This window comes from Kogia breviceps, chromosome 7 (genome assembly GCF_026419965.1).
Source record: "Kogia breviceps isolate mKogBre1 chromosome 7, mKogBre1 haplotype 1, whole genome shotgun sequence".
Classification (NCBI taxonomy): Eukaryota; Metazoa; Chordata; class Mammalia; order Artiodactyla; family Physeteridae; genus Kogia; species Kogia breviceps.
Window position 1 is genome coordinate 100,577,600 of NC_081316.1, and position 12,095 is coordinate 100,589,694.

Genomic DNA, 12,095 nt, shown 5'->3' on the forward strand with positions numbered 1-12,095 from the left:
CCAGGGAGAAAAACAGCAATGTAGGTAAGAAATAGAAAGCAATGACAAGAGAGACAAAAAGAAACTCAGAGAAAAATAAAAACAAAGGGCATAGAGGATGATTTTTTTAAAGCAAACCAAAAACTAAGTATAAAACAAAAAGGAGGACAAAAGAGAAAAGAAGTTGTGGAAGAAGCTATGAGGACAAGATACGGTCCCTAATTCTACGCTGCTTTGCTCACTGTTCCTTCGGAAAGGGCAGTGCCCACACAGAGCAGAACAGGGAGAAAGAAACAGGGGCCCTCTGAACTCTCAGTGTCCTTTGCCTCCTCATGAGTCTGGTCCTGAGGTACATCAGGGAAACTCAGGACACAGGCTCAGTGCCTCTAGAGAAAGAGGCTCCAGAAGCTGACAGATTCCAGCTGGGCTGGGGACAAACACACCCCACACCTACTGCCAGGTGCCATCTCAAGTGTTCCCAGCCCTGATTCCCTCCCCCAGAGACACAACTTCAGTTGCCAAGCAACTCTGATCCATCACAGCCCCTGGTGTCTTGTCACTCTTCGAGCCCCTTTCTTCCATTTCTGTGTGCTCCTTCCTGCATCCAACACATTCCAGGGCATTCGGATATTTTTCTGGTGGCCTAAGGGGCTCAACTCCACTTCTTGCATTTCAGAGAATTCAGAGAACAAAGAACAGAGGCCTATAACCATTGCCTGTCCTGGCAACATGGAAATGTCTTGGCTTATCTGGAAAGGTAGCCCCACCCTGCCCTCACTTGGGGGCCAGGAGAGGATGTGGCCTGGCATCCACTCCCTCTCTGGACCACTCCTGTCTTCTCAGCTTCCAAATCACACAGAAGAGGTACAGCAAGTGGTTGGAGAACCTAACCCAGCACAATCCCTGGTCATTTGTGAGGGGCTTAGGTCTGGACCAATGACGCAATTGACTTCATTTCCCTCCCACCTCTTACCCAAAGTGCAAAGGCCTGACACAAATCCATATCCTTTCAGCTAGAATGAGCAGAATCCAAGCTTATCCTTTCTCTCAACACACGCTCCTGCAGCAAAAAGGCAGGGATGGCTCTAGAGGGATAAAGAGGAGAAAAAAGGGAACTTCATAGTGAAAAAAAACACCAGCCTCAGAAACTCTCCAGAGGGTGAAGCCCCACAGGCATCCCCAGCTCTGTGGGGAGAAGCAAAGGGTCTTAACAGGCAGGCATTCTGTACTGAAACCCCAATGTCTGGGGCACAGACAAAGAGCGGAAGAAAGGGGAGGGAAGCCAGCACGTGGCCAGGCGGGGCCAGAAGGAGATGAGGCACAGAGCTGAGGCCTCTCTGCAGGCCTCCAGCCTGCAACCTGGGCCCAGAGTGACTCCTTGCCAGGCCAGACCTACTGGCTGCCATGTTCACTCCCCCAAACCTGAGATTTTTCTCTTAAAACAGAGACTGAAGAGATGGAAATCAGTCAGCCCGGCCAGCCTGGCTCAGGTGGTCATGAAGGGCAGCCTAAGTCACTCAAGGCTCCCAGAGCTGCCTTTGAGGCAGAAATACAGAGCATCTTTGAGGACTCCTGCTCTGTCCGTGCGAAGGTGGGCAAAAATGCTCAAAATACAATAAAAGCAAGGGCCAGGCCCCAAAGCGGTCTCACTCCCTGTTTCTGTGGACTCTCTGTGGGGTGCCTGTGTGCAGGATTTCTGCAGAAGATAGTCCATTTTGTTAAGCCTTTGAATATTCAAATTGAAAGTATCGCGCAATCATTGATTGTCAAATCATGGGTTTCTAGAGGTTTTAAATACTTGGCATGAGGGGGAAAAAACTCAAACCTATACCCGAAGGTATAAAACATTAATTCTGTTTTCTCCTGCTCCAGGAACCTGGGTGCAGCTGGATGCTTTGTGAAACTTTAAAAATGTTGCATCTCTGCCTCTCCCCCTGCACAGGAGCCTTCCTAGGCGCTGAGTCCCTGCAGCTGCAGCATCCAGCCACCAATCCAGCTTCTGCTGACCACGATGTCGGGTAACTCGGCTGCTTGTCCTGGGGTAGGGTCACGAGGGCAAGGGGCGTTTTGATCGGGTGTATTTCCACGGCTTTTCCTGCATGGAACAGAGAGAGGCACAAAGTTAGGGCATGCAAGTAGGAGCCGGGGATCCGGAGAGGGCACGGGCCACGCTGTGGCCGCTCCCACTCCGCGCCTGGTCCCGAGGGCAGAGGCCCACAGGCCCAGTTGGCTGCTGTGGCGTCTGCGTACCCCGGTCCACCACCGGTCCTTTCACTTGGCCATAGTTGTGACCCTGGGACTTCCCGGAGCGGACTTTGTGCTCCCAGCAGCGGCGGCGGGAGCTAGAGGCTCACGGTGAGCCCGGGACTCAAGCCGGCTGAGCCGGCCGCACAGAGCTGAGCCGTGGCGGTCCCCGTGCGGACCCCGGGCAGCACCCGCTGTCCGCGGGGACGCGGACGCGGCGAGGAAGTCGCAGGGAGACGCTGGACCGCGGAGAAGGCGCGGCGCCCAGGCCCTGCGGGCCAGGCGCGGGATTCCTTGGGTCTGGGCGACGAACACCGCGACCTCCTTTCCCGGGGAGAACCCTAGCTCCCAGGACCCGGCCCGGGGGGCTCCCAGCCGTCCTGCTGCGGTCTCCGCAGTGACCAGGCGAGGCGCTGGCGACCCGGCCCTGTCGCCGGGCGCTCCAGCTGATCGCGCGGCCCGCCCCTCCCCGCGCGGCTCTCCCGCGCTCACTCCAGCCAGGGTCGACGTCAGGGCTGGAGTCGCTCCTGGGATCCCGAGGCCACCCCCGCCCACAGACGCCCGCCCGGCCCGACCTACTCACCGCGGCTCCGCGGGGCCCGCCCGGGGCCGCGGCTGCCCCCGCTCCCGGCGCGCAGGACGCCCTCCCCGCCGACCCCTAGGGCGCGCTCGGCCTCTCCCGCGAGCCGGGCACCCAGGCCCGGCCCCGCCAGCCCCAGGGGCGGCCCCTTCCGGAGGGCGGCCTCCCGGCCGAGTGCGCGGTCCTCGGCCGCCCCGCACGCCTTCCCCATCTCGCGCTGCGCGGACTCGACTCGGCGTCTTCAGGCGCCGCGGAGAAATGCCTGCCCCAGAAAGGGAGGGGGTGGGGAGAGACGGGAAGAGGAGCGAGCGGGAGCGGATACTAAGGAGGGAGGAGGAAAAGATGGAGAGCAGGAAAGGCGAGAAAGGGGGTGAGGGAGAGAAGGCAGAAGAAAAAGACGGGGGCGGGGAGGGAGTTCTCAGGCCTGGTCCCTTTACTGTGGTCAGTCTGGCGAGTCCCTCACCGACCCAAGGACAAGGCTGGCCAAACCCACCTGCCCGCTGCTTGCCCCAGGGCTGGCTTCCAGACCAAGGGCACGTAGAGGTCAGAGGCTCCCCAGAAGCCACGTCTGCCCTGGTGGAGAAGGAAGGGACTCAGAACTTCCACTGGCGTGGGAGTGGGGTGGGCTAGGTCAGCTGCGGCGACGCCCAGCCCCTCCCCAGGTTCCCCAAACTTAGCCAAGGGGTGAGCTCCCCTAGACTGGTCTCCACATTCCTGAGCAGAAAAACCTGTGCTGTTGGCCTAGGGATAGGGCTCAGCCTGGGGCAGGTACCCCACAGATTTCCATAGGTTCTGTTTCCACTGGGGCCCTGAAACCTGCCCACGGTATCTCTTCATCCTTTCGAGTTTAAGAAATTTGAGTTTCTTTCCCATCTGTCTTTTAGCGTTCTCTTTGCATTCTCCAGACCTAGAGATCTGGCCTCAGGTGCCATAGTTTATAAAGAAGAACCCCCCACACACACCCCAGCCTGACACCCAAACTTCACACTTGACCACTGACTCAGTTGCCTTTCCCCAGAAAAACCTAAGGTGTATCAAGGTGTCCGGGTGAAGATCACAGTGAAGGAGCTGCTGCAGCAGAGGAGGGCACACCAGGCAGCCTCGAGGGGAACCGTAAGCATAAACCCTTCACTTCTTCCCAACTCGTGTTCAGCTTCCTTCAGCCCTGTGTCTGGGAAGGTATAGGAGACCACGCTAGGCCCCAGTCACCATGCCCAGGCCTGGCCTTCCTTAGCTGTTCTTATAACGTCTGTGCCATCTTCATCCCAGTTCACCACGGAAAACCACAGAGAACAGCTGGGGCGTGTTGTGGAGCTCAAGATTTTGGGGGAGCCCATCCCTCACTGATCATAGTTGAGTATAAGAGCATGTTGGTCCAATACAGGGAGAGAAGCAGCCAGCAGGTAAGTAGGTTGTTATTTTGTAGGAAGACAGTGTATGTGCCCTCACATATGCAAAGAAAATCTCTCCCAGAAGCTTCCTTTTAGGGAGCCCTTCAAGGAGAGAACCTCCGTGGAGCATTCCCCGCCACCTCATTCTTCTGGAACCCAGCCTCTGAGGTCATTGATCTGTAAATCACCAGGCACTGAAATTTCTCAGCTGAAAGGGGCCCTGTAGCCTCAGAGGAGACAGCTTAAAATATAGAACCTCCTTAAGATGTAATGAAGCCTTGAGCAGTTCCAAGTTATCGTGCGATTGATCTGGGCAGTCGTAAGGGTACCCTGCCATTTTATGTACATCCTAAAGCAGAAAGTAGTACTAAGAGTGCTCAGGGCAGCAGCAGCATCAAGTAAACTAGGTGGGGTTATCCTCCAAGAGGGGGCAATTCGTTGCTGAGAGCCCTTGATCCCACAGTTGCCTTTGGGTTGGTTTGGGTGTGAATGTCAGATATGAAGGATAGAGCCCATATTGCCAGTGGTAAGACTGGTCCTGTCTCCAGCTTATTGGCATCTGTCGCACAACAGTTTTTGTGTCCAGTGCTGTTTGTGTGCAATGCCCGACTTCATGAAACTGGCCCTTTTCGGGAAGAGGCAGATGCCGTAGGGGTGATCAACACAGGTTTTAGAACCAATGGACTGGGTTCAGACCTCAGCTCCTCCATGGCGTGAAGCCTCGAGCAAGTTATTCAGTCTCAGTTTCCTCATCTTTAAACTGGAGATAATGGGATTTTGTGAGGATTAAATGAGTCACTGCACGTAAGCACTTAGAAGAGTGCTTTCCACTTAGAAAGTGCTCGATACATGTTAACTATCATTATTATTATTTGCAAAAAGCAGCTAAAAAGTACAGCCAGCTATTCAGTAATGTTCATTCATACCCTTTGCTCAGAGTTTAGAGTTCTGGTGTGAGCTTGCTGTGATATGGCATGTACAGCACAAATTTTACATTTGCTGGATGTAAAGTCAGTACCTCCGTGTGTAGAATTTCAGCTAACACCATAAAACTTCCTTCCATTTGTACAGGGTTTTCCAGTGGTTCTTTTAAAGCACTTCTGCACACTCACTATTTCTTTTAATTCTTATGACAACCAGGGGAGGTAAGTAGATCGGGGATCTGTATGCCTCTATTACGTCTAAAGGTCAAAGCCCTACAGTCACTAATGGTAGAGCAAAAAGTGGGACTAAGATCTTCATATTCTTAATATTTAAAGAAACTTCCCATCCACTGGCTCTTAAAATTCATCTTTCTGCAGATCCAGCTGTGCTGAGCAGGAGTCTGATAGCCTCAACCATCAACCCCTTCAGTTCAGAGGTTATTATAAAATTAATAAAACCAGGAACAAGGGAACTTGAGAAATACTGCTGGTGCCAAAAAAAAAAAAAAAAAAAAAAAATCATCAAGACGTTCCTAACAAAATGTAATCTTTTGTTAAGGAGCTTTGGTACCTGGTAGAATTCTGCTCCAGCTGCAACCTGCACTGCAATTGCCCACTTGCACATGGCAATTTTATTACTCTTGGCCTCTTACAGGTTGGTTTGGCCACTGTTCCCCTGTTAGCTAGCTGCTGGAAGGAAGGCAAGGATGAAACATTTCACTTGTGTATCTGACCAGTATCTGTTCCCTGGAGCAGTCTGACTTATCTGAATTTTCTGAATTCCTCCCTGAGAAATATTCAAGCAGTACTTCTGAGCCAGTGCCTTTCAGGAACATGCAGAGCAAAGCCAGCCTTACTTTGCTTCCTGGAAGATTTTATCCACCCAGGTCCTCATAGACATAGAGGAGTAACACAGAGATGATTTAATTACGATAGCCAAATGTAAAACCTCTCACTGGGAACCATTAGAAGGATCTAGGATTCTAGGAAAGCTGTGAGGTATACTTAGTAGGCAGGGATGGCAGGTGACAGGGCATGGTGTATGCCTGCTTCTGGTTCAACAGAGATCATCTCCAATTTGTTCAGTGGTTTAAGGATACCTCTGGGAAGCCAAGGAAAGAGTTAACTTTATCAAATATATAAAGCAGGAAGAAATTTACCGTAATTTGCTATAAAGTCAGAGTGGAATCTGCAATTTGAAATTTTAAGAAAGCAATCCTGAATGGAAGTTATAGATTGAGACAAATATTAGGGTCCCAGTGCCAGGAGAAACATGTGTGTGTCAGATTTGTCAGTTTGATTAAAAAACTACTTCGGCCAGATCAATTTACAAACAGCCTTACACACATACACGCATGCACACACAACTCTTTTACCTTTAGGATAAAGAGAAACTGGAGTTAGTACTTAGCAAAAGACATAATTTACCCTTTTCTTACCATTAATTTTTTTAAACAGCCTTGATGTATTTTTATAAATTGTAGATTGTGGATTTTTGTGCTGTTTGAAATCTAAGAGAGAGGAGACTTTGTATTCTTGCAGCGAAGTAGAAAGTGAACCCATGACTAGAAAGATAATATCAAGTAGGGTATTGTAAACATACCTGAGGTAGATAACCTGGGGAGGCCTACAAACGGACCATTCCAGGGGAGGAATGGGGTTAACCAGAGCTCCACATTGAAGCTGAGAGTTTTTAAAACCCATTCCTTGCAAGTGCTTGAGCTTAAGCTGCAGCCAAATATTTGCATAAAAAACTGGTGAGGGATTCCAACTTCCTGGTTCATGACATTACAGCATGGATCGTTTTCAGAATTAACACCACCTCCTGTTTCAGCAGCGGCTGACTGTGCAGGCTCCCAGCGGCTCAGTGTACAGGAGTGAGTATACCCTGTAAACCAGGAGAGAGGCATGCTGAGCTCTGCTTCCCAGCACAGATTCTCAGAGCAAGGCTGGTCCCTTTAAACTTTAAAGCCACCACCTGAAATCTAAAAAAAAAAGAAGTCCTAAATTACTCAGTTAGTACAATTATCAATTTAACTGGAAGACACAGGCTGCTTTCCTTTGAATAGTTAAAAGGAACAGTCTCTTAAACTTCAGGTATTTAACTATCGTAGTGAAAAAAAGCAACTTTTATAGAAAATAGTAAAAAACATACCGAGAGGTGAAATATTTCCCAGCCATTAACTAGAATGTAGATAGGCTCCAGTTCACTGACTACAACTCTAAGAAAATATTTTCTATTTTAATATTTCATAGCTAGGAAGAACATGTGACTGTTCTTAGCTACCCAGGATTAAGCTGCCAGATAGTATATGAAAATTTTGAGGAAAATGATTGACTAAGTTATGGATAGTTGGGATTAAATAAATGTTAATCCTTATTTATTTTAAATTAAATAGTTTAATAGAAAGTCTATTTACTGTGTTTTCTTGCACTGTTCATTTATGTCATATAAAAATCATTTAAATTAATTTTTATCAAAATTAACAACCTGTATAATTTAAGTGGGAGATATTAGAAAAAAATCCCCAAGCAAAAATAAAAGTTGAATCCGAAGAAGATATAACATTGGTTGTATTTCACAACAGTGAGTTTTTTTCAGAAGAAAGAATCTGGCTTATCTGGCTTACCTTAAAGCAGAAGGCAACACAGTTCACGTCAAAATGTCTTAGCTTTCCCTTTAAAGAACTTTTATTTCACTTTGCTCTGTGGTCATCTTCTTGCTTTGGCAGCTGTCCGGAGGCAACAGTGTCCACCTTTCAGACCCAGTCCCACCATCTTCTGCAGGTCAGTAAAGCCGGCCTTACAACTCCCTCAAAAACTCTTCCAAAAGTCCATCTCGAAAGGCTTTCAGTACTTGATTCAGGGGTTAAGATAGGCACCACCATTTAATTGGAATCCAACCAATCAGAAGGTGAAAAAAGGCATGGTGACTCCAAATACAAGCCCAGCAAGGAAACAAGTGCAACATTTTGTCCTCATTTCTGAACTGTCTGTTCCCTGCTACCTACTCTGCCCCAAGAGCTTGTTCTTCACACTAGTTCCTGGTCGTCATCTCCAAGTAACTAAACTCGATTAAAAGATCAGAATTGTTTTCAGAAACCTGTTATCTTTTTTAGTGTACTATTAGGTGGAATACAGAACATCCCGAGGTCCTAGAATAATGCCTTTGCTCTTGTTTCGCTTAGTTTCTAGCCAACAGGGGTTTCCCTCCCCTTCTTTTCTCTCTTCCCAGAAAGCAGTTCAAACAAGTATAAGTTTTCTCAGCCCATTACGAATAACTCTATTACATAAACACTCCTACCTATGCCACTCAACGGCTCAGAGTTTAAGGAGGTCATATATAAGGAAACCAGTGCTATGGGAGCTCCCCACTGAATGTGCCACTTAACCTTAAAGGAGCCTCGAGACTTCAAAAACTCCAGTGTTCTGTCGTTCCTCTGCTGGACACACTCTAACCCTCTCTTCTTTGAGCATTTAAGGGTAATAATCAGAAATGGGGCCTATTAATACTGAAATGGAAAAAGGAGGGGTTTCAGAACTATTCTTGTTTGGTATTTAACGTATTCCATGATCATGTGTAACATGTTCACTAAGGAAACATTTTGCTTTTTGTAATATAAAATAAGCAATACTAATTTGTACTTGACATTCCTGGTTTCTCTATTTATAATATGCATTGCCATTTGTAATACTCCTCAAAATTTATGTTACTGAGTAAGTGTGAAAACTTTTGGAAAGCAATTAACCCTAGATCAAGAGAATTATTTCCCATGGCATCAGAAGCTTTCTTAAAGTCTCGAACAACGCTACCAGTTACTTCTGAGAGATGAGGTTCACTTGGACTGCAGATAGGGGCAGGGTGTTGGTGCTTTATAGTCTAAGAAAGTGGACAGGGGAAGTTTGAGCTTGACTGTGACAGCTGGACAGAAATGGGATCACCATTGTTTTCTTTTGCCCAGGCCCCATTTACAGCCAGCTTCCACGTTATTAACCAGATTCATTTCAGTGGGCTTGAACTATCTAAGGCAATTCAAAAATCCAGATTGCCTGCCTGCTTACTTTTCTCGAACTTCTTAAGCCCCCTTTCCCCCTAGAGGTAGTAAATATTCAGAATATAGAAGAGAACTCCATTGAAATCTGTAAGTGCAATTTTTAAACAAAAATCTCTCCTTTTCCTTTTTCTTCTAGGACAGTATTTTGAGCCTGAACCAATTCCTTCCACGCCCAATTATTTCCAACCCCGAGAATTTTCCAGTTGTGTTTCTTGTGAAGAAAATCCAGGTTTCCTCGACCAGATATTTGATTCCTACCTTCAGACAGAGACACACCCGGACCCTTCGCCCAATTCCATGCAAAGTACTCCACACTATTTCCCAGACAGCTTCCAGGCTGCCCCTTTCTGCTTTAACCAGAGCCTGGTAATTTATCTCTGTTCTTTACAAAACCTATTATTGTTTACTATGGGGCAGACAGTTTGTATCATCTCGTGAGAAATCATAAAAACACTATCAACAAGAAAATCATTCAGGAAACAAGCAAAGAACCATTTAAAACTCAGTGGAGGTAGAAATAGCCACACACTGAAGGGCGAAAACCTTTGGATGCACACGTAATTATGATTTCCCAAATCGGCTACACCCAAGTACTTTGGTGTGTGGCCATAAAAAGAGGTTTCCTGGCAATACTCATTTAATGTTTTCAAACTGTAAAGTTCAGAAATCTACTCATTGGAAATTACTGATTTAAACAATGGCTCTTGGATTTTTGAGTTCTAGAAATTGGAATTAAGGGTGTTTCAACACAGTACAAGCTGTCATCTGATAAGGGATTTTTTGTTTTCTTCTGGCACTGAATTGGCTCTACTAACTGTTTGTTTCGGTCTGGTACAGGCACAAGAACTCATTGGGGTCTGAGATGGTAAAAAAAATGAAGCCCTAATAGTTGAAAATGTTTGGATTGTCCGTTCTTCATGGACCTCAAACGTTTGAAAATGTGTTACCACTTAAAATGGAAATAAGGTGTCCATTGGTAGATACCAGTTGTTGAAGATGTCTTTTAGATACTCATATCGTTATTTTTAAACCTTAGAAAGTAGTTTTTTAATGTAAATGCTTTCTTCTTTTGGTTTGTCAAAAGTCCGTGTAGGTATCTGACTAAATTTTAAGGGGATAAGAAATTAACTCCACAGGATATGCACACAGGGCCCCAGTCATTCACTTCTTTTCCAGCTTCCAAGTTAGGCTTTCTCAGTAACAATTATGGACCTGCTTAAGAGGAAGCAGAAAGTACCTTTCTCCACAGGGGTCAAGGCTTTAGCTCCTGTAACAGTAGTTTCAAGTCTTCAAGTCTCCCAGACACTGGCTCATTGAGGATCTCGGTTCTACCTGTGTATGTTCACCTTGTTCTCCACGGTCAAGGGTGTGGAGAAACATCCAGGGTGCCACCTGCAGCTTATATCGTGGCACACGGCAGGATTTGACGTGCAGGTGATGAAGCACAATGGGATTTTGTGGTTTAAGAGCAAAGCATACTCTAAAGTATGCTTATAACAAAGAAAGCCAGTGAAGCAAGGCAATTTATTGTTGGGAAAGAAATAGGTAAGTATAGAATGCGGTGTCATGAAATCACGCCAGCCAGCAAATAAAATTTCTTGTGCAGACTTTGGTTGGTTTGGGTGTTTGGTTGTGCTTTTCTTTTTTTTTATTCCCCCTAATGTTCTTACTCTAAGTTAATAAATCTACTCTATTCAGTTCTTTTAATTCTGTCTAATTTATCAAGCTTTTTGTTCCTTGGTTTTCATCTCTCTAGACCCCAGGATGGCCTTCGGATTCCTCCACTCTCTCTGGTTCCTTAGACTACAGCTACTCTCCTGCTCAGCTACCTTCATATGCTCCGGAGAATTACAACTCTCCCCCTTCCCTGGACACCAGAAACTGTGGCTACCCCTCGGAAGACTACTCCTACCCTCACCTGCCCTCACACACCCAGTACAACTGCTTCTCCTCTGCCACCGCCTCTGTCTGCTGCTGTGCGTCCTGCGAGGCAGAACACTTGGACACCTTCAGAGCTTCAGAGTGTTTTTCTTACCCCAGCACAGACTATGTGAACTTCAGTCCCTCAGCAGCAGCAAGCGGTGATTTCTGTAGGAGGGAAACAAAGTGGGACATCTGCTATAGTTAATAGAAATTACATTCGTTTGGAACATGGCATGCCTACATCTATTTTTTTACCACCTCTAGATGACAACTCAAAATATGCAACCTGCTAACAAAATATCACAGGCGTAGTTTACATGTCACCATTTTCGATTTTCTGACACTAATTTAGGCATTAATATGAAATTCAGACTCAGTCATACTGCCACTCCTACATTGTATGCTTCCAGTTAAAATTGTTGTAGGGAATATTCGTTTTAGTTTCTGTGTAACGAACAAATTATAATTTTTTAACTAATAAATAATTTTCTATTATTAAAAGTTGGCTTATTTTTTTTTAATTTTCCAATACTCATTCCCCAGTTGATTTGAGTAATATCAACTAATTCTGGAAATCACTAATTACTCTTCAGTATTTAATCTCACTTGTTCATGGATTGAAAATTATTTTAATATCGCGAGGTGCCTTGGCTCCCGTGGAGATGGAGGGTAGACACAGCTATGATGGCTGAAGAGGGACAGTCAGCCTCACCGCTAGATGAGAGTGTACATCTTGGGGCAACATCAGAGAAAGACATTTATGAATCATTAGTTTCTCATATCTATCAGTAGTCAGTAGAAGGTTAATATGACCAAAAAGCACATCTTAGCTACAGCACTGTTAGCCTGTAGATAATTCTTTTTCATTTCCAAAATCCTTTTTTGTAAACTTTCAGGACAAATACTTGATCTTTCTCTGGAGAGCTACCATGCAGTTGATGTACCAAAAAGGTTAGAATTCTTTGTTACCTTCTATTTCTGAATTTTTGCTTTAGGTCTT

General features: G+C 46.2%; 1 protein-coding gene across 1 annotated transcript; it reads left to right on the plus strand.

The window, feature by feature from the left end:
- The first annotated feature begins 3,061 nt into the window (after positions 1-3,061).
- POU2AF3 (POU class 2 homeobox associating factor 3) lies at positions 3,062-11,592 on the plus strand. The gene is made up of 5 exons (XM_067039531.1): positions 3,062-3,413; positions 3,822-3,916; positions 7,850-7,904; positions 9,309-9,538; positions 10,929-11,592. Exons 1-5 carry the CDS (start codon positions 3,062-3,064, stop codon positions 11,298-11,300), a joined length of 1,104 nt encoding a protein of 367 aa, XP_066895632.1. The 3' UTR covers positions 11,301-11,592.
- The last annotated feature ends 503 nt before the right edge of the window (positions 11,593-12,095 follow it).

Coding starts and splice junctions, on each gene's coding strand:
- POU2AF3 (XM_067039531.1), top strand. CDS start 3,062: ATGCCTGCCCCAGAAAGGGAGGGGGTGGGGAGAGACGGGAAGAGGAGC. Junction 3,917..7,849: donor AGGCAGCCTCGAGGGGAACC/GTAAGCATAAAC, acceptor TTGCTTTGGCAG/CTGTCCGGAGGCAACAGTGT. Junction 7,905..9,308: donor AGTCCCACCATCTTCTGCAG/GTCAGTAAAGCC, acceptor TTTTTCTTCTAG/GACAGTATTTTGAGCCTGAA.